We start from the raw sequence: 22,196 nt of genomic DNA, 5'->3' as shown, positions 1-22,196 counted from the left end.
TTTATATTCGTGTAATGTACTCTAAATAGCAGGGAATATGAACTTTAAAAAAACGCTGTGGCCTCACTCAACTTTGGTAATAGCTTTGTTTTTTACTTAAGAAGTCCAGACTTTAGAGAGTTCATCGCACTCCCAGCGTAATCTTCGGCAGGGCACCTTGATGTGTGCTATCCATCAGGACTTCCAGCGTCCGGGGAAGTTGTCAAGCAGTCGGCTGGGTTATCTGAAACACACACAACATGTCACCGTGTGCCGGGCACATTCGCTTTCTGTGTGCATTGATTTTGGAAATTCATTTCCCTTTGGTTTTGTTTAAGTCTTTTTATTTCTCACGTTCAAGACGTAATGATCAATTGTCAGTTTCTAACAAGAGCCAATCTGAGAATTTGGCTTCTGTATGGATTTTTCTTTCCATTCAGACCTGGAAAGAATAAGCAATTGTGATTTTTTTTTTTTTAATGCAAAGTCAGAGATGTTTACAATCCATAAATTCACCTTCCGATTTCCAGGGTCACAGGCGTATTTATATGTTACCACAATTTGTTCATGAAAACACCAAAACTGAAGAGATGTTTTCAAAGGGGGTGGGGAACAATTTCATTTTCTTGGATGATGATCTAGTTAGAACTTCCAAAAAGACACTTAAAAGCCCACTTCACAAATTAAGTTGAAATTTTGCAAATATCTTCTGAAATTAATTATGTCTTTTAGCAGGCCATTGTTACATATATAAATATAAGTATATTCTTTCTTGTCTGGAAAAATAATTTGGAGTAAAGTAGAAATTAGATGGTGAAACCAAAAACCTCACATTTAGACCTCATTTAACTCAGATAAACAGTTTCTATGCATAAGCAAGTATTAAACCAAACATACGATCAGACTGTTACTCTTCCACATTTTATCCTTGAGTTATTCTGCCTTTATTTGTAAAAGAAAAAAGTGTTAATTATTGGTACGTTTGCCAAGACAGATTCAGAATTACTAATTTTAGGTATAATGGTATTCTTGGGTCACTTTTTATCTTGTAGGTCTATGACTATATGCATTGAAAATTAAACACCTAGCCTGTTTTTAATTCCTGACCTTTCTGTTTCAGCTTAATCACATATGTTTTGTGAAACTGCCTAGGTTCAAATCCCGACCCTCTGACCTCTCTGCTGTGTGACCTCGGGCAAGCTACTTAATCTCTTTGTGCCTCAGTTTCCTCCTCTTAAAATGGGGATGGTGACAATAATAAGACCTACCTCACAAGGTCATTGTGAATGTCAGGGGAGATTAGAAATGTAAAATGCTTACAACAGTTTGAAGCATGGAGGAAGTACTCCACAAATATTAACTGTAATAATTAGCACTGATTCATGAATCTATTTTTAATAAATAATAAGCAGACTTGGTTTTATTATCTCTATAAGTTGTAACCTTTTTCTCTTGTTAGAAGTTTTATGTCCAATATTATTAAACTAAAGTAGTCTGATTATATTTTAAGTTAGTTACTTGCCCCCCAGTCAAGGAAACATAAAGAACTACATCATTCAATAATTAACTTGATTTGCTGGGTCAGGCAATGCTAATTTGCATCATACAACCTGTTTTGTATCATTCAACAAGGTATGCCCAGAAATAAATGATATTCTACAACAGGCATGTTCAGCTGTGTTTTGTATAACACACACGAGAATCACATGCACGGGTCCGTGGCCCGTTCCGCGTAAATGACATGTTTCCGACAGGGGCGCCCTTGCGTGTGCCAGCCGCAGGTTACCGGTTTCCCAACCTCGCCCATTCCCCTTAGCGTCGCCATGGCGAAGCGCCATGTGTGAAACGCACGAGCTGCTCCAGGTCCCGCAGAGCCGGCAGGTTCCTCCAGCCCCTCCTTGGTCTGCAGACTCCGCTCCACGCGGCCTCTTCCCGCGGGTCCCAGGGGCACGGCAGACGCCCTGTGCCGCGCCCGCCTGCCTGCTGCGGTGCTTCGTTCCCCCAGCGTCCCTGCCTGTGCAGTTGCTCTCACCTAAAGCGGATTCGCCCCAGGCCCTCCTTTCTCATCATCATTCCCCAGTCCCATCACCCACTCGTCCTTTACGTAGTCATTCTGCGCTTTCCAAAACGAGGCCACACGCTATGGCGGCTCTTACCTGGCTCCCTCCCAACCGTCCTGGCCACGGCACGGCCCCCGCGACCTTGCTGCCACAGACCTAATCACTCCCTCAACACCCTCGGGGGGAGGGTAAAACCTCCGTCTTCTAGCTGAAAAGCTCTATAATTGTTTGCCCAGATCATACTCGTTCTTCGAAGCAACTACTTGAAGATGCACCAAAATCTGCCTCTTGACTGCAACACTCTCGTGACAGAAAAATCGTTGACATTTTTGCGGATTACAAAACCATGATTTCTATCACTGTACTGTTGTGCCACTGTTTTCATTAACAGAACTGTGTTCCTTGTCCTTGCCTTTATCTTGGCCTAAGTTAAAGGCTTTCCTTTGTTAGTGAAAAAAAAAAAAGTGACTTAATTCTAAATTATCAGAGACTGAATTCTGTATATCAAAACCTCGTATTTTAACCATCGGTTAAAAATCTGTATCATCTCAGTATATTTCATCCCCAGGCAAAACCTGTTTTGCTCTTTGTGGATTATAGAAAAGGGGGAACAGGCAGCAAAGGTGGGGTTCATGAGAGTACGTTGACACAGGACACACTGATAGGATGAGACAGGGAATCTCTAAGAAGCATGCCTGCGCCTGGCTGTGCTCCAAGTGCCTATCCAAAGACATTTATTTCCTCCCTCCATTGGAAAGACTGTAAAGCTTTTGTCAAAATTGGGAACCGAGCTGAAGTTCATTTTTTTCCTCCCACAATATTGAGCAAAAGACCAGAACGTGACAGAACAGGGAAGATGGAGAAATCTGTAAAGGAGTCAATAGAGTTCCGGCTGAACACTCGTCAGCTAGAAGGAGGCTCCTACCTGTTCCTCTCCGCGACTCCTGGATGTAGGTGTGCATGAACTGAAGGCCGAACAGTTCCTGCTCCTCCTCTTCCTCTGCACCCTCTTTGGGAGGGAGTGTGAGCTCCAGCCTCAGAGGGTTGTCTCTGAAGTTGACAAACCTAGCAGTTGACCAAAAAATGGGATTTTTATAGGTGCCGTAGAAATGTACATTTTGCTATGTATAGGAGACAGAGCAAATAGTAATATTCTAAGCTATTCTTTTTTTAACTGGTTTCAAGAACTGAACAGGTGGGTGAGATGTGATATATCCCAAGAATTTTGAAGTTTTTTTCCCCTAGAAGAAAAAAATACTAGCTTTAGACATCTTCTTTGCAAAGCTTGAAAAAGCCGCCATAGCACCGACTGAACACAATGCACTTCAACTTCCAAGGGCAATTCTAACACATCTCCAATGCACCAACAGTCCTCAACCTCACAGTGGGGTGATGCCCCAATAAACCCACTGTAACTTGAAAATAAGTAAAAAATGCATGTAATACACCTAACTTGAAGATGACAGCTTAGCCTAGCCTACCTTAAACATGCTCAGAACACTTATATTTGCCAACAGTTGGGCAAAGTCATCTAACACAAAGCCTACTTTATAATAAGCTGTTGACTCTCTTGTGTAATTTATTACATGTATTACTTCTGCGCCATCATAAAGTCCAGGGACCATCTGTGAATTCAACACAATGGACTTAAAAGTTTGCATATTTTATAGGCTTGTGTCTTTTTATCATTGAATCTCCACCATCTGAGACAGAGCCTAGGAGTTGCTAAGTAAGCGAGTGAATGAATGAATGATTTTGTTACAGATGTGGTGGGACTTGGCGTTAATTGTCATGCCTTAAGTTCACTATCAGGAGGTTAAATTTCAGAAGGAGGACGCCAAAGGAGTTTTAACAGTAATTTACTCAGTAAAAAGCTATGCTTGCTCTATCTTTAAGATAATTGTCTGTGTCCATTTGTCGTTATTTAGAAGGAAAGTTATCACTATGTTTATGGTTTGGTTTTTATGTCACAGGTGGGCTTTGTGGGCAGTTATAAAAATGATTTTCATGAAAGTGTAACAAAGAGATGGCATTCCTTGAAGCTGATAAATCCCACCCAGCCCTGCTCCAGTATTATGGATCCACTCTTGAATAGTTTAGACCAGTATTACCTGAACCCGATCTATAAATTACAGAGTTTCAGAACTGGACAAAATTTGGAAATGCCTGTATTCTCATGAATGAGGATGCAGGTGTAGTCATAGTAATTTCCCTGTGTTACTTTGCGCTGCAGCTGAGAGGAATGTGTCGGTTTTGTGCGGAGAGCCTGTACCTCAGGCCGGTCATCTCCTCCATGAACGCCGGAATATCCTGCAACTTATTGTTGCAGAGAACCAGAGTGCCCAGGTTTTTCATGTTGCTGATGGTCTCCGGCAAGCATGTTATTTCATTCCGTTGCAGCCACAATGTGTGGAGATTTTGCATTCTGAAGAAATTAACAGGGGTTTCTGCGGTTAATCAATCACACGTCAAAGGAGAGCCCAGGATCCCATGAACTTAAAAATCCAAGAGATGCCCCCTTTTGTGACACCTCCATTAACCAGCGTACCCATTCAGGTAACTGACTTCGCACCCCCTGCTTATCAGGGAAGCTGCGTTGGGGTTCAGCCCTCCCGTACACCTCTCACATGCGGTGGCGGAAAGGCAGCCAACGTGCTCCAGAATTCTCCACTATTCTCTTCGATTGCTCAAAGAAGAACTGCTGTAAATGTGATCCAGTTCGAATTAGTCTTACAAGAAAAATCAGAAATGGCTCATGCCTCTGCCTGCACATTTGCTATCTATCACCTTGAGCAACCTAAGAGCTGGCATCTCTGTTTCCTATCTGTAAGTGCACCGACGCCTGCTATGCACTCAGCAACATTGTCCCTGGTGTAGCCTATTCCTGCCCATTTGCAGGTGTCAGAGAGCCAGTTTTCCTCGTTTACTTTTTTTGTACATTAAAATATCCTATTGAAGGGCAGCCCCGTTAGCTCTAGATGTATCTACTGTGAGCGGTCAGGCGCGGGGGCCCCTTGGTGCTGTTTATTCCTCATCACCCGTGCCGGGGGCCTTAGAGGCGGCCCGTGTTACCTGTCGATCGCCTCGGGAAGCTGTCGGAGCTGGTTGCCGCCCAGGTCCAGCCACTCCAGGGCCGGCAGGCTCAGCAGAGCGGGCGGGAAGGCCGAGAAGCTGTTCATGCTCAGGTCGAGGTGGGCGAGCCTGGGCAGGCTGCCGAGCTGCGGGGCGGGCGTCGGGGCGTCAGCGGGGGCGCGGGGCGAGCGGGCGCGCTCGCGGGGGGGCCCCTCCGCGTACACGAAGGGCTCCCTCCCAGAAAGTCCGTCTGCTCAAAGACGGTTGTCTTCCAAAACGACCAGGTTCCGGCGTTCACAGAACCTGCCTGGCAAAGGCTTCCCCCCGCCCCCAACTTTCTTATAATAATATATAATAAAATATGTATTGTCTTTTCCTTCCATGCTTGCATGGAGATGTGTGTGGGAAAACTCACATTCCAGATAATCCTTTCATTGAACCCCTTATGGGATCTCAGTGACCGAGTTTAGTTTAGGTGAAAACACTATTTTAAGTGAAAACGTCAATAAAAATGCATTAAGAACACTATAGCACCCGTGTGCTCGGCTTCGGAAAGAGGACGTGCTGGCACCGCTGCCCCCTGCGTCCTCTGTCCCTTCGTCCTGTCCAGCGGCCGGGCCTCTCCTGAACTTGGCGTCTCTCGTGCCCACGCCTTTTTTCATGCTTTAGTTGCTGTACAGGAATATACGTTTCCTATGTATTGCTCTACAGACAGTTACTATCATCTGTCTTTGTGAACGTCTATAATTTTGTATTTTTATGTTTTTTTAATTTTACTCAGAGATTATGACGCAGTACTTGTCTCTCTTTAAGTGAGTTTTTCTCACTATATCAGTTTTTAAATGTACTCGCATCGACGCTTATAGTTTATTCACTTTAGAGGAGCCCCTAGTTACCCGTGTGGCCTGCCCCCCGCCTGAGAAGGCTGGGAGCACGATCGCCGGCCATCAGCCCTTAAATTACGGAAAACGTCTGACATCGGCTTTACCAGCTGAGTACCCTGTTTCCGTTTTATGGACAAAATGGCTTCCGTGGGCCATGTGACTAGAAAAGGCGAAGCTCTGTAGTGATTTGCACTCAAATTTTCATGGACCTAAAGCCACAAAATTTCTTCCCTCTTTCCATAGAACAGGAGTGAAAGTTTCAAGATGAGAGAATTTCATTAACTTTTATTTAGAAACTCTCCATCTAACTATGAGTCTACCACTTGAACACCACAGAAAAATGCACAAGTACAGTGTTTTGTGGGCAAAAAAAGCAGAAAGGTTCCATCTTGTAACTGATGTTTCTCCAGCTTTAGAATTCAGGCCACAAATAAAAGGCTTTTTCGAGTTCTGTTATCAGACTTTCAAAACTTTTAAATGGCTCAGAACAGAGTATCAAGAGATTGTTCCTACGTCACATAGGTATGTCTGTGTGTCTGGTGTGCGCAACGTCACGGCTCAGAGGTACGGCCTCGCGCTGCTGACTTCTCAGGGGGGCCAGAACGCTCTGACTGTAGAAGATTCAAAACATTCTAAAACGATTACACTCAAACAGTCTTGGTTTTGCATGTTCAAGGCCACCCTTAGAAATAATCCTTGGCTCCAGACCTCAGCCCAATATTGTTCCAGTAAAACCTAATTCTCGAAGCAAAGAAATTAAGGGACACACAGGTTAACGGTCACAGCCTAACTCACGTGGCCTTTTGGCACCAGAAGCAACCCTAAGAAGAAAGTCATAAGAATTAACAATTAGAAATAAAGTACTTATTGGCCCTCTCGTAGGTATAAAGAAATTGTCCCTGTGATCATCATTTTCATCATAAATAAATGCATACTTTTCATTAAACTGAACTATTGTAAGAGGAGATAGAGATCCGTATAAAAACTACGTCTTACTTGCAAGAGCAACAATTACTGGTGACGTGTTTACTGGTTTTGAAAAAAGGAAAGTGATATTTCCCCCAAGATATAATGGGAGAAGGTAATAATCTATTTCATTTTGAGTTTTATTATTTTTCCTGTTATCTTGCAAAGTCATTGTTTTCAAGGCAAAGCACCGTGGAAGTTCCCTTTGCGAATTCTAGGAGCATCAAATATATTTGAGAAGTAATACAAGTGTCTATAGCTCTATGACCAAACTAGTTCGGTTTTTGCCAATAACAAAGCATCCTCAGAATTTCAACCAAATCCAAGTCTGAAGGCTCCCCAAGCCCGCTGCTTTGCTTTTCCTTGGTGGAGCCCAGGAAGCTCCTTCTCCTAAAACGGAAGCACTTTGTCTGAACCCGAAGAATTCACACCCTGTCACTTAGCCTCCCTCAAAAACTGGGCGCCCTGGTAACAACCAGCTAGGCTACCAGAGAGGTTTCTCTGTAGGCACATTGTCTGAGCTTCATGGTGATTGTTTATCCATTCAATACACATTCACTAAGTGGCCATTCCGGCCCAGGCTGCACCTTCAGCTCTGGGAGCAAAATGAGTCAGACTCGCTCTGGCCTCCCAGACCTCAGAGCTGTGGGTCGCTCTCATTGAAACAATGCATTTTACTTAACATAACCAGAAATGGCTTTCACTAAGTAGTTCCTGAATTAAAATCTACAGCATTTCTTCACTAGAGGAAGGATCGCGCGACCGAGAGAAGCAAGCCTCCAGCAGGCGGGAAAGGGAACCGCGGGCCCGCGTCCATCCCTCACCTCGGGTGGAAGATCGCTTATGTCTCTGTTGACAGCAAGTTCTAGTTTCTCCAAACTGGCGCAGTTACTTAGTTCCTTGGGGACAGTCTTGATTTTGTTGTAACTGAGAATCAGCTCCTGAAGTCTAGTGAGCAGTCCTGCAAAACACAATGCACAGTTGAGAGCAGGTGGATAGAAAATAATGTTTCCAGTTACAAAGAATTACCGCTGTAAGAACTGGCCGGTTCCGTGTGGATAAATTCACCCTTGCCAGGTTGTTAGCTCTTGCCAGGTAAGGGGCAGGTTTATCAGTGCGTTAGGCAAAAGAACATGTTTTTTATTCTGTTTTATCTGTACTGCCTTCTGACCAATTCTCCATTTGGGGATTGTTTTCTCCTTTAAGACGTTTTCCTAATTTTCTTCCTTGCCTTCAACCCGCCCCCTTCGAGGGGAAATAACTGCACCAGCAATACTGGTTTTAGAATCTATAGAATTATATTTCCAAAGAGACTTTTCTTGCATTGAAATCTCCTCCTGAATCACCCCCGTGCATCCTGAAGCTCGGATGCCCCCAGAGCATCCACGCAGGGTGGACGTCTGCAATTTTCCCGGGGCTCAGGGCTCCGGAGGGATGAGACCCGTGTTCCAAGTACCAGACAAAGTCTCGATGAGGAGCACCTGCAGGTGGATGAAACGGGGGGGGGGGGGGGGGGCGGTTAAAGCAGCACCGCCCACCTTACCTATTCCGCGGGGTATCTCCGAAATCGTGTTGCGAGATAAATCCAGCACAATGAGGTTCTGGAATCGTCCGATGAATTCAGGGATTTTCAGCAAACCTGTTCTGTGCAGCTGCCACTCCTGGAGCTGGCTCAGTTTCAGCAGAGAAGCGGGAAGGGCCTGAACTCGAGAGAAGGGAGTGACAGCCACCCCACTTGGACGGCCTCGGTGCCACACTGCACTGACGTGGGACTGCCGAGCCGTTCCTTGATTTGGAAAAGACCTCGGAATCCTTTTTTCTCAGCGGGTTGTATTTCCAAGTGCTTTGTGTTATTTACTTTTTGTTTTGCTAAACCCCAATAATAATAGAATAAACAGAAATAGCGCATCGCGGTCAACAGCACCCTCACGCAGAAAACGATGTCCTGATGACTCTGTTGTGTCCGGGTTCCCTGGAGCACACGCGCCCGTGAAAACGGGAACGTGGCGGGGAGTGGGCGTCACAGAGAAGCAGGACCTTGTTTCAGATTTACTCTTTATCGTATTTTTTCCCCTACCACGTATTCCCTTACACCCTCCACCCCCAGCCATCACCACACTGTTGTCTGTGTCCAGGACTGCTTTTTCCTTTCTGCTCAGCCCCAATATTTTAATAATGATTTGATTAAGTAATTTATTTAAGTCATGTACCTCAGCTGTAGCTGAAAGTTTAAAAGTTACTTGTATAAAAGAATAATTCTTTAAAAAAAATGCTTCAAACTTCTCTTTCCCTTCTGTTTCGAAATGTTTTCTAAAAGTTTAAAAGGGGATTTCTTGATGTGGAAGGATCTGAAGCGCTCCGACCTTTCTAAGCCCCCGCCTTCTCCCTTCCAGCCTGCAACAGCCGAGACGGAGAACAGAGGCGCCGCCCCCCGCTAGGGGCGCCCGCGTGCGTAACAACACGGACCGGGAGGGGGGCCCTCGTGAAAATTAGAGTTCGCCCAATGTGGTCGCGCAGGGTGTGTGTGTGTGTGTGTGTGTGTGTGTGTGTGTGTGAGAGAGAGAGAGAGAGAGAGAGAGAGAGAGAGAGGTGGGCGAGGGGGAAGAGAGGGGATACAAAGCAGGTGGTGGACCTAACGAAAGAATTCATCTCCATTGCCATTTGGTGGAGTTTTAACTGAGTATTTGCTTTGGAAAAGCTACATGATGTTCATTAGTCAGATGGTCATCTTTTTATGATGAGAAAGTCTTAAAAGGATTAGTAGAAGGAATATTACAAATGACTTAAGTTTAGGCAAAGTAGAAGTGAATTGAATTTTTGCCAAAAACAAACAGTGACATATTTCTTTCCCGTCGCTCATGTTGCCCAAAGTCATTTCGGTATATTACTAAGATTTGACTTTCTAACTACTCCGGTCTCGATTACACAGTCTCAGAATCATTCTCTCAACTCACCTGCAAAGGCGAAGGGTAGAAAAGCAAACATTCCTTGCAATGCTTACCTTCCATTCCTCTTTCTCTATCTTCAGAATAAGTCTCCCATTCTCCCTGGTGACCCTCTCCTTCAGCCGGGTCAAGGTCACTCGTTCCTCCCAGATCCGCACGAGCCTGGGGACCAGGAAGCCCTGTCAGCTCCCGGGTGTGGCCTCGGCCGCGAGCGCACTTTTATGTCAAACGGACAGGAGCAGGCACTGCCCTTGGCCTCAGCCAAAGGCCAGAAGCCATAACATTCACTTTCATATAAAGAAAGGCCCATCCAAAACCACCCCTTGTTCAATAGCATCTGGAAATGAAACAAGATTTTATTTTATAAGAATTTTAAATATGATTAAGCATCACAAATGCCCTGTTTTTACATCTTTGAAAAGTATCATAACTCTCCATAAATAAATTTTTTCGTAACAGCTCTCGAGAGATGTAATTTTCATGCCGTAAAACTAACCCTTTCACAGCATACCATCCGGTATACAATTCAGGTTTTATTTTTCTCCCCCCCACACTCTGCTTCCTTGCCTGGCTCTAAACGGTGCGTCAGAGTCTCACCATTTTGCATCAGCTGTGGTTGCGTCTGTATCATTTCTTTAATAACGCCACAAGTTTTAAGTCTATATAGTTTCCTTTTGAAATGGCCTGGACTGAATTCCATCATAAATCAAGTTTTCGAACACTACGAAGTGACCTTACAATGAAATTGTTTTAAGATTAAGGGAAGGGTGTCTTGAAAGACAGCATTTTGCAAATTCCAAGTAAAGATACTAGAGCTAGAAACTGCTTTTGGTCTAGGTGTTAAAAAAAAAAGAAAATTTTTCCCCCTAAATTTCTTAAACAATCTCTGATTCCCCGCCCCCCCCCCCCCGACAAAGATTGTCAGAAGACTCTAATGTGACAAGTGCTCATCACGGCTGTCAGCATAGGTCTTCTCTGCAGCCCCCAGGGGCAGAAGTCGGGGATGGTTTGCCCTCAGGGCCCCAAGGCGTGCGCAGGGGAATGTCAGTTTGGTGCACGAATGAATGCATGCATGCATGCGGGCCCCAAGGGGCTGGCCCGAGGCCCAGAGCTAAGTAGGCAGGGCCTGGACCTCATCTCAACGTTCATTGACGCTTGTGCGACTTACTTTTTGGAATATACATTTCACGAACAGAGTCCTCCCTCCCAATCACAGTCTAGTCAGGAAGCCAAAATGAAGACGTGCCCTGGCTGGGTAGCTCAGTTGGTTATGGTGTCATCCTGACACACGGAGGTTGGGGTTCGATCCCCGGTCCGGGCACAGGCAAGAAGCAACCAACGAATGCATAGGTAGGTGGAACAACAAACCAGTCTCTCTCTCTCTCAAATAAATATAAATACATAAATTAAATAAGACGCAACAGGGAAAATAATGCACACTGCTTCGCCTTGTGCAGAGAGCACTCAGAGCTGCTGCAATGAGATGATTCTTAACCAGACATGTGTGAGAGGCGAAATTCGAGAGTTTAGAACCAAGCCATGACTGCTGACTGCCATTTTAAAAGTGAGCAGGATCTATTAAGAGGGCTGTCAAGTCACCTTTGTCATGACGGGGCGCTGTAAACACGATCGCTGTCAAAAGGCTGGCTCTCCATAGACAGGCCCGTCCAGGGAAGCGGACGCCCTGAGGCCCCCGTGATGCTCAGGGAGTCAGGTGGCTTGAGTGTGAATACCTCCCCATGTTTATTAGCAATATGATCTTTGACCGGTTCCTGACGCCTGTCTCTTGGGTTTCCCATCTTGAAAACGGAGAAAATCACAGCACCCACATGTGGCAGAGACTGCTTATTGTCCCCGGGTGTCTGTTACGCCTCTCCTTCCTCCATAATACACCCTTTCAATGTCTCTGGGCGCGAGAGGCCGTGCGGGCACCCCCGCCCCCGCCGCTGGATGTGGGGCGCGGGAAGCGTGGCCGTGGACGCTGGCAGTGCAGGGCCTGCATTTTCCCGCAGGCCAGAGTCAGGCTGGGCGGCTGCCGTGGGCGTATCTATTTGGGGCCGTGAGGTGACTTCGGGAATGGAAGCCACGCACAGCTGAGCAACCAGGCAGAAGTCCGGGGATCTGACTCAGTGGCGTGCTATTCCCGTCCTGGGCCACTGCACCCAGAAAAGCCAGCGTTCTTGTTTAAGGCCCTATTATTTTAACTTCCTCTCGTAATGCTGTCTCACCCACGTCATGAAACCGTGGTCCAGCGCGTGGAGGGGATTAAGGGAGACAGCGCAAAGGAAGCACCTGGCAGAGGCCTGGGGACAGTAAGTGCGCGACAAACGGCTGCCGCCCCTCTCGTGGTCAGCGTCCGCGTTGCCCTTGGTGGGGAAGGATGGCCCCTCCCCAGCCAGGTCAGACGCGTGTAGTTGCTTATCAATAACCTCCCCCTTCTTTGCTGGGAGGATACCGGTTATTTTCGAAGGGTTACGCTTTCCCCCAAGTAACCCAGGTATCAGTCTTAGTTTGTCTAAATCGATCATACAGCCTCATCCCCTAGAAGGTAACTGGATGAGGGGAGGACCACTGGCCCAAGTCGGGCCTCAAAAGAGGAAATAGAAAGCAACAGTTTCCACGCTATTGCTAACACGACGCGGCCTGGAAGTGCCCCAGTCGTCCTGTGACGTCCTGAGAGCAGCAGGGGGAAGGTGACAAAGAGCCGACAAAGCTGTTGAAGTTTCGGGAGGGCCTCACCTCAGGGCCTCGCCATCGCCCAGGCCGCTGTTGGCTGAATGGTCTGTTATACGCCTTAGGCCTTGAACGCTTAGACAGGGACCCGACGCATGGAGCTCCGGGGGATCGGTAAGGAAGGGGCTGTTCTCGCAAGCTGAGCAGCACTCCGGAGCCACGCAGGCAGGAAGGTAAGGAGAACCCAAGAAGGGGGAGGGAACAATAGCCGAGCCATTGAAATACAGCCCAAACCAAGGACTCGGGTTTACAGGGCCCTGGCTGGACCTCACAGCCATTCAAATGTGTGAGGATCTGCGGAACCTTCCGCCGGGTGTGGCTGGAGGTCCTAGGAGATAGGAGGCTGCACGAACAATCACTGAAAAGTAGACTACACGGTGCTCTTCGAACGTCAGCGAACGTTGGACAGAGCCCTAACAGGGCCCGGGGTAAGTACGGTTTTCCCGCACAGACGCGTGCATTTTCTGAGCGCCTGTTACACGGCCACGTGTCACTGAGGCCGCCTCTCCTTTGGGCGCATATTGAGTTTTCAATAAATAAAAAGGTTTCCGTCAGATTCAATCACAAGGCATTTCATCATTGCTCGTTTCTGTAACGAGGTTATGAATTTTCACGAACTCAGAGCAATAAACAAGTGGCGACATACCTCTGTTGTAACTCCTTCTCTCGCTTCAGGTCTTCATTGAGCACCTTTATTCTTTTTTCCCAAATTTCCTTGACAGCATGGACAGCCCCCGAACAAGCCGCGTTTTCTGACATGATTTCTCCACATTGTCACAGAGTCACCGACTTCATTAAACTCTAAACAGTCGACTCCTAGATGTCACCTGAGAAAGGACCTACCTGCACTGGAGGAAAAGAACAGCGTGTTTCAGAACGGTCACTCGGTACCGCCATGATGCCAATCACATACTTTTATTGAACACGTTCCAGGTTCCCCAAACTACCCATACGCTTCCACGCCGTAGCTCGCCTGGCGCTCCTCATAAAAACACTGGGACGTGGGTCCCTGCATTGTTTCTAAAATACAGATGGGAAGACTGAGCCTCAAAGAAGATGGGCAGTTTGTTCAAGGAGTTGATGCCGAGTGTACTTCCCCGGTTACTACCTAACTCACAACAATGAAAACCTGCACCTTGTTTACATGTGCAATTATAGGAAAATGGTTACAAAAGGACACATAAAATAAGACAGGCATCCAGGGATAGCTACTCCTTCCAGCTAGGATCCAGAGAAGTGGCAATGCGGTATGGGGATTGTTTGCTCTTGTGCAAAATAAGTTGCAGATGAACAGAGGTAACACTGGGGATCTCAGGGGTGAGAAGAAAACAGCAACAGAGAAACGGTTATGTAAGTAACGACAGATCCAGCTGAGGGAATGCTCTTCCCCTGCCAAAGAATGGTAGTGGCTTTTCACCAAATTATAGGAACAATAGGGGAAGAATTTGATTCCCAATTAACTGAATTATTTTTCTGCCACACTGAGGGAGCCAGCGGTGCCCACGTCACTCCGTCTATTCAGCGTCACCATGGAACGCTGTAACATAGGGAGAGGGACAGAGTAAAGAGAGGGTTTGGGGACAGAGAGGTGACACTTGCAGCTGTGTAGGGAACAGGTGAGTGCGCCCATGCAGGAGAGGGGGCAGCACGCATTGTCCTCATCGCCAGGGAGAGAAATCGGGTGACAGTTGCCAAACTTACAAATGCACGCTCACGCTTGCAGGAATGCATAGTGCCACTGTTTCCCATTGTAAAGTGACATACGACAAAATGAGTCACTGCAGCGCTGTTCATAACAGCAAAAGATTGGAAACAACCTAACTTCCATCTGTAAGTGATAGCGTGGCCACCTCACGGAAAATGGCACAGGTCCATAGGAAGGAACAGCATTTTACGTACTGATGCGCCGTGACCTCTAAAACGTACGCCTGTGCTGCAGTTGCTTTATCCCCCTCGGGAACGCGGGTATTTGGGTTTCAGAGTTGTGCTGCTATAGACAGTGCTGTTTCTAAAATCCTGGTTTTTCCCTTAGAAGCCAAGTGGGGAGTCAATGGATACCGTGGATACTTTCTGAAACAAGGCGTAGAGACATAAGTGTCTGCTTGAAGTTATAAATGTGACCGAGCGCCGCTGAAAACAGGGCGAGAACTCTAGGGGGTGTAGGAGAACGTGGGCGCCGCGTTTCCTCATGAACTTCCCTGGGTAACGTCTGACGTGGATAAGAATAGGATGTAACTGCCTTCGGAAAAAGGAGAGATCCAGAGATAACCCCTGGGATGCTGGCAATGTTGTTTCTATAGGGAGAAAGGGGGTAGAGAATATTGCTTTTCGTCACTAATCGCCTCTCAAGTATTGGTTTCTTTAGAGTAAAATTACGCAGCGTGTGTGGCGAGAGACCAGGACAGAGACAGGCGGCGAGGGAGAAGAGACGTCGTTCAGAGGAATGACGTTTAAAATTTCAGGATTGACATACAACCGCCAACGGGCAGGAAACCGTGAGGAGAGGGCCCCCCCGTCTCAGCGAGGCGTGCGGAATCTGCACGGGAACAGGTGGCGAGATCTTTTGCCATTTGGAAACCGTGGGATACGGATGCTGATGATCCGACTACCCGGATATACCACAGTCAAGCTACAATTTGTTCGAATTATTTGTTCACCAAACAAAAAAGTATTTTCTAAAATTCCAACTGTCTATATTTTGTGAGACATATACGTGCTGCTTCATTTCCTTGTTTGCCACAACGTGTTGGCAAACTTTCCCGTGGCAGCGACCAAGAGGAAAACAGGTCAATAACGACGTTAGGCACTTTTTGTCCCTGGCACAATAGGACTGTGCTCTCTACCTTCATTATTACCTTGACAGACAAGCACATGGCTTGGCAGTGAAGCCAGAACAACAACGGCCTGACCGGAAAGTCCGCTTCTCAAAGTCAAAAGAAAGAAATACGATCTGAACACAGCTGCTCCTTAACTTTTAGGGACATCTCTCTTCCTGACAAAGACAACTCCGTGAGTGACCAGGGACCCCAACGAGACTTTTAAGTCCAATCCCAAGGCTAGCTGCACATTGTAGCAAACACAGACACGGGACCGCCAGCCATCGATTTATACGTGAAGAAAAGAAACGAAACACATTTTTTTGGGGAAAAGGCTTACCGTCCGTCGCCCGCAGGTGCGGCCCCTGACATGCCCGAAGGCAGCGGCCGTCGGCAGCAGCGTCCCCGGCGAGGGAAGCCCTCCGCCAGACGGTAACCAAGTGAAAGGTGACGCCAGCCTCGTTCTAAATTTAGTCCAGGGACCGAGCTGAGAATAGCAAGGGTCACGTGGGGCGGCAGTGCCCAGGATCAGCTGAGGCTGCCTGCACACAACCGACGACAGCGTCCGGAGGCGGGCAGCCTGCCTCTCCCCAGCCTCCCGGGGAGTCAGAAGCCCTGCTCCGAGCCCCGCTGCGCCTCCTGGCCGCCCCATTTCTAGTATTTCAGGGGATTGAATGGCCCCGTTCCAAGAGAGGACCTGGGAAATGAGAGCGTGTATGGCGGAACAATACCTCTACTGGGTAAGCCGCAGGTCTTTAACTATTGAACTAGGGAACAGATGCTTCCCGGCAAAAGAAAAATGAAGGGGTGGGTAAGGAGGGGTAACGGGAGCCCCAGCTCTTCTTACATCCACACTTCAGATTTAAGGATCTCTCAACCTTTATCTCTTCAGCCTCGCCACGGGAGGAGTTAATTCCTGGTTCTTTGAATAACATTATATGTATTTTTTTGAATCGGTCATATATGCACATGGAACAAAATTCAAGAGACAGGGAAGCTTGCGCCATTCACCTCCGCCACTTAATTCTCTTCCCTGAAGGCGATCACCACCGCCTGATACTGGTGTGTTCTTCCAAAGACCGTCCGTGAATTTATACAGTTAAAGCCATACTGAGCTGTCACTTACACAACACACACACCCACTTCCCTCAACAGTCAACAGTGGAGATGCAAGTATTACATGAAAACCATTCATTCTATAGCTGACTGGGAGTTGGCCAGAGATTGGAAGCTCCTCGCTGCCAAGCCCCGTGGCTTGCTCCCAGATTCATTGGAACTGCTCCCCCGGGAGGCGCCGCCCACCGTCTGGTTAGCCTGTCCTGCGGGCCTCCCGCGCCCGCCCCTCTCTGAGCCTCTGGTGCCCCCTCCAGGCTGTGGCCTGTGGGGGGCACTTCTGAGAGCTGGTCCAGGGGAAGCCCCGGGGGGCAAGCATCTCCTGAGGCTGCAAAACCTGCAAGGCAGCCACGCCCTCTCCCAGGAAGCACGGGGCGCCCCACGGCCCACGGGGAGTGCGGCGATGCTCAGGACACGTGGAAACCGCCCAGTCCTGCAGAAGAAGCTGACCCAGGTCCTTTCGGACCTTCAGGCCCTGGGTTCTGCCTGCCCACACCCTCAGCTCCGAGACTTCCTGGAGAGCCACTTCCTGGACGAGCCGGGGAAACCCATTGAGGAGATGGGCAACCGCGGGGCTCCCCTCAGCGGGCTGGTCGGACCCAGGTTGGGCTGGGCTGGGCAGCATCTTTTCAAGAGGCGCCCCCCCCCCCCCCCCCGCCAGAGGCCTTTGAGGGGCCCCTCTGCCTCCCTCTGGTGTCTGGCTTCTGCTTGAGCCTCTCCCTGCAACCACTAGGCAGCCTTTTCCCCACCCTGGAGCCTGGCCCTTGCCTTGGCCCAAGTGGAAACAATAAAGCTTTTTGCGCGGGGGGAGGGGGGGGGGATTACAAACCAAAGTGAGACATCGGATGGAAATAATACCATTCTATTAAAATTGAAACGCCTTGCATTTGCAAATCAATATTTCCAACATTCACAAACTTAAAGAGGAAATCGAGTGCTGTAAGTAACAGTGGTGATTTTTTTAAAAAATTAAGCCACCACTCTGACAGTTTTTCCTGCTCTGTCCAAGCAACACGGGCACCAACGCGGCCCTTATCTTATGCCAGCCACACAGCGGGCCAAGGCCAGGCTCAAGCGCAGCCTGGGGCGCCCTCGGTTTGCAGCCTTGTTAGTGCGCTGGCCTAGCCTGCGGCCTCCCCTCGGTCCCATGTGACTAACGCCCCCGCTGTTGGTCAAGGGCCAATTTACAGCCGTCCCTGCACCCCGCATGAACTCGGCCGCCCCTGCTGCCGAGTGCCTTGCCTTTGTTCCCAGAGCTGGCACTCCGACTGCATTTTTCCAGGAAATTAAGTCTCTAAGTTTTTCCGGATGACTACACTCTTGTGACCTCTGTACAGACTTTCTAACCTTGTCTCTCTCTCTTTTTTTTTTTTTACAACTTTCACTTTTACCACATTTTCAAAACTACTATCCCATTTAAAACTTCCCTCTTTCACCACAGTTTGTAGTGCTATTTACGACACCCGTAGAACATATTTAGAAGTTTCTTGCTGCAGACCCCAAGTTAAACAGGGCACGGCTCGTCCCCCGCGGTGTGCCGGCCCCTCTGGGGACACGGTGCCGTGTCCTCCTTGGCCTGAGATGAGTGTGACCCCTGCTTGGAACTGTCCCGACTCTCCCCCGATATCCACCCTACATCCTGCCGCCTTTTGCACGACTTCCGCCCTGGCTGTCAAGACTGCTCCACCCACGCTCTGCCCGGTAACACGCTACATGGCACTCGGTGGAAGCCCGGTAGAGAAGGTTCCCTTAGAGCAGAACTGCAACTATTCTCGCCGTGCTGCCATTGCTTTCGTGGCTCTCCTCTGGACAGTCTCCGAATTCTCCTGCTCGGTTTCAGCACGCTGGCCTGGGCTCCTCCAACCAGCGTCTGCCCAGCACGGGCGGCCGCTTGCGGTTCCAGCCCTCGGCTCGGTCCTGGGTCTGCCGCGCCACAAGTTCGTTTCCATTCACCTCTGAGCTTGCAAACCCCAAGGGGCTGTGCTGCCTTCGCGTTCACTTGGGCGGGGATGCGCACTGTCGCAGGAAGGAGCCGGTGATTATTTTGATGGGCAAACGATGAACATCTCAGGTGTGGCGTAAATAATTCAGAGCTGACCTGGTCTGTCTGATGTCATGGACACGCGCGGTCAGCTCGAGATGCTAAGAGTGAAAAGGAGCCCCTAGAGCACAGGGGAGCGGCAGGTCCAGAGGGGAGCTGCCCAGGAGACCCTGGCAAGGCGGGACCTGTGCCGCGCACGCTGTGCTTGCAGGCGAGCAGAGGGGAGGGAGCCCGACTGCAGGAAGGACCAGAGCAGCTTCTGGGAATCTTCCCTAAGAGACAGCCTCCCTCTTTCCCTCTGCCCCGCCGCCGTGTGGAATGTGGATGTGGACAGTGAGGACAGGTGCGACGCCACAGGGTCGGCAGAACACAAGGCGGGAAGGAGCCTGGGTCCGTAAGGACTCAGTGGGGCAGCCACCCTACCAGCTAAGGACACTCACGTGAGAGTTCGTTGTTTAAGCCACTGTTGGTTTGGGTCCCTCTTAGGTGTCACCAGAACCTGGTCCTAACTGATACACTTACCGAGAGGCGTTGTTGTGAGGGTTGAGGGAGACACAGAGGCGTGCTGGGCGTGGCGCTGCTGCGTGGCAATGCGGTTTCCTCCGTGCCTTCTGGTGCCTGCACACGGCCCGGCAGCCCACGCTTCTGTTTTCCCCTGCCCTTCGCCCAGAAAACAACCAACTTCAGGGAACAACTTATCCTAAATACGAATCTAGGGAGCTGGGGAGGGTGGAAACTCCGGGAGCGACCGTGCTACGGGACATTGCTGCTGCTGGGTTGGGCAGGTAGGGTGTGAAGACAGGCCTGGTCTGCCGCTGGCTGTGGGACCTGGGGCCAGCTGTCAGACTTGGCTCCTCTTTGAGGAAATGAGGGCTTATTTATTTTATTTATTTATTTTTATCCTCACCCAAGGACATTTTTTCATTGCTTTTCTTTAAAATTTTTTTTAGTGAGAGAGAACCATTGATGTGAGGGAGCAACGCCGATCCATTGCCCCCTGTCGCGCCCCAACCGGGGACGGAACCGGCAACCTAGGTATGTGCCCTGACCGGGAACTGAACCCGTGACCCTTCGGTCCCTGCGGCGATGCTCCAACCAACTGAGCCACACCCGCCAGGGCTGCTCTCTCCTCATTGAAATAAAAGAGTAACAGTACATAAGGTTAGTGTGAGTAGTAAATAATCAACTAAGGTGCTTAATTTGAAATGTTAGGTAAAGTTAGCTATACATGGCAATACGAGAACAGTAATAATTACAGTGTTCAAGTATGGTGCTTAAAAATATGGATGCAGTTGCTTTCTTAAATTCTTTCTGAAAGCAGCTGGGCATGGATCAGGGATTCGGTAAGTCAATACATTAGGCCGTTTCTATTTCTGGGGTCGTGAATGCGCCTGTGCTGTCGGTGATGCCTTTGCATAGAAACAACGCGGTTGAGTTTGGCTGTGTTCTTTCCTGCTTGGCATTAGAAGAATCATTGCTTTGTTTAATCGTGTGTTACAGTGGTATGAGTGAGCCATTTGCAATGAACACTTGAAAAAGAAAAACGGTGACCCACGCTCTGTTAAATCGCCAATGAACTTGAAAGCACTACAGAGGCGGGTCAACAAAGGGATTCTAATGCGCTCTAAAACGGACACGACTCCACACTGGAAGTGGAACTCATCTTCGCCAAAAACGTAGAATAAATGTCTCCCCAATTACAGGAGGTTTGAAGGGTCCTTCCCTCCTCTAGATACTTTTCCTGGCGGCCAGCACAGCCCCCTGAGGCTTTCCCAGGCACGGGGGCCGCCTCACGGCCCCGCTGGCCCCGTGTCCCTCTCGGCTGGGTCCTTGGCTGTACCTCCTGCTCTCTCAGAGTGTCATTAAAAAACACGAGGGCGTAGATCCTGAGTCAGCCAGCACATCCCGAGCTCAGGGCCCCTGAGCCGGGCTCCCGAGAGGCTCACCGCCCAGCAGCAGCAGCGAAGGCGGGCCTACCTGTCCACATCGCTGCCAAGTCCTGGTGGAGGCAGAGCAGAGCCACGGGGGAGAGGAACGTGCTGACCCGGATGTGGGGAGGCCAGAGGTCGACAGCCGGAGGGAACTTTTGCTGGGGCTTTTCTCCCAGCAAAGGCACAGGAACGGGAGATGGGCCGTGCGCTGCTCTCAGGGAACGGGAGTCAGTCGTTCCTTGGGCCGGAGCCTGAGGACCAGGAAGAGTGTCAGGGTGTCTTGTGAGCCTGCTCCTGTGCGTGCCCCTTCCTTGCCTGGGAGTGCCCGGCACCTGGGAAGGCAAGGCCTAGGCCGCGAGAATGGAGACCGTGTGCTCCTCACGCCGCCCTGGGCTTTGCCGCAGGCCCTGGCAACATCCGGGACAGCCACCGTAGGAGGTAGGCAGTGCAGCCTCGCGTCCCCACCCTCTGTCCTTGAGGAAGCGTCTCCCACTCTGAGGACATCCAGTGGCCGGCTCTCGGACAGTCTGCGTCCTGTGCGTAAAGCAGGCTGGGCAAGAGGGTGCAATGCGCTGTCCAGTACACCTCGACTGGGCAGAAAGCAACGGGCAGGCGGGTGTCGGGGGCAGCCTGTTCGAAGGTCAATAACTCCCTGTCCGTGGCTTGATGAGCTCCTGCAGAGAAGTCACAATACCCAAACCCTTTCTATCGGGGGCTGCAAACTGCAGGCCTCAGGGAGCCTTCCACAGGGCGGGCAGGTAAGGACTCTCCTCCTCGTAGCCTAAGGACAGCTACTCCTCAAACCGCATCGAGTCACGAGCAATCCAGGCATTTGCGTCTTTACTTCTGTGAACTCACACCTGGGACCTACGAGGGCCCCTGACACGGCCGCGTGATGCGGCCAGGACCGTGCACAATCCGGCACAAACGTGGCGTGTCCAACACAGGGCATTTGGATCTCCTAGGTGGGAGTTAGCAGCAGCCCTGGCTTCTGTCCTTCCTGCTTCCTCCCCTGTTCGCTTTCCTGTTCCAAGTCAGGGGAGCACCCGGCCCGGTGGCTGGAGCCTCGCCTCTTCGGTGGCCACTTCCCGCAAAGCTCCTGGCTCCTCCTTCACGCACAGGCAGCAGTGCTCCCCAGCCTCCATGTGCTAGGGAAGAGCTGAGTTCTTCTGGCTTCTCGCCTCGGACGTGTGGAGCCCAGGCGTCTGCTCCGCTGCAAGGACTGTGCCCCAGCCCCTCGGGCCCCGGGCTCCTCCTGGCCCCGAAGGCCTCGCGCAGTGGGCAGCTGACCTTTCCCTGAGGTCTCAGCGGCTGAGGCTGAAGGCAAGAGGGTGAAGGCAGGGGGTGGGGATGGAACACACAGCTCCACGGTTCCTTGGGACGGCCAAGAACACCCTGAACCAGTGATGCTGGACCTGCAGGCGGGTACAGTGCGTGCTCCTTCCAGGGCCCCCACTCCCCGAGCCCGCACGTTCCCCCGGTGAGGAGGCGTTTCCCATCATGTCCTTCTTCATTTCAGGTTCTGTGAAGTGCTCTCCGTGGGGCATTGGTTTAATTAGGGCGCATCCATCCCGACCTGCTCACTGACAGGCTGTCGCCTCTCGCAGATGCCCTCATGGCACCCTGCTTCTTCCTGCTCAGGTGTAATTCTCTTTT

The 22,196-nt window shown here is 49.7% G+C and overlaps 1 protein-coding gene and 1 long non-coding RNA gene across 3 annotated transcripts; one reads left to right on the top strand and one right to left on the bottom strand.

Annotated features, from left to right (window-relative positions):
• Positions 1-72: 72 nt before the first annotated feature.
• LRRC39 (leucine rich repeat containing 39) lies at positions 73-15,915 on the bottom strand. 2 transcript variants are annotated; one of them, XM_054564900.1, is made up of 9 exons: positions 15,796-15,915; positions 13,286-13,487; positions 9,963-10,068; positions 8,505-8,661; positions 7,786-7,922; positions 5,112-5,257; positions 4,312-4,464; positions 2,965-3,104; positions 73-223 (listed from the first exon to the last, which is right to left on the bottom strand). In XM_054564900.1, exons 2-9 carry the CDS (start codon positions 13,396-13,398, stop codon positions 168-170), a joined length of 1,008 nt encoding a protein of 335 aa, XP_054420875.1. In that variant the 5' UTR covers positions 13,399-13,487; positions 15,796-15,915; the 3' UTR covers positions 73-167. The 2 variants fall into 2 exon arrangements, with proteins under 2 accessions (XP_054420875.1, XP_054420876.1); XM_054564901.1 differs by having other exon boundaries at positions 13,286-13,482.
• LOC129063828 (uncharacterized) lies at positions 15,787-20,352 on the top strand. Its single transcript, XR_008528402.1, has 3 exons — positions 15,787-16,195; positions 19,560-19,644; positions 20,110-20,352. It is a non-coding gene; the product is annotated as an uncharacterized LOC129063828 (long non-coding RNA).
• Positions 20,353-22,196: the final 1,844 nt, after the last annotated feature.

Source organism: Pteronotus mesoamericanus, unplaced genomic scaffold (assembly GCF_021234165.1).
Source record: "Pteronotus mesoamericanus isolate MK-2021 breed Mesoamerican mustached bat unplaced genomic scaffold, CSHL_Meso_final scaffold_99, whole genome shotgun sequence".
Lineage (NCBI taxonomy): Eukaryota > Metazoa > Chordata > Mammalia > Chiroptera > Mormoopidae > Pteronotus > Pteronotus mesoamericanus.
Note: the sequence above shows the minus strand (reverse complement) of the source record. Positions and strands in the feature narration are given on the sequence as shown.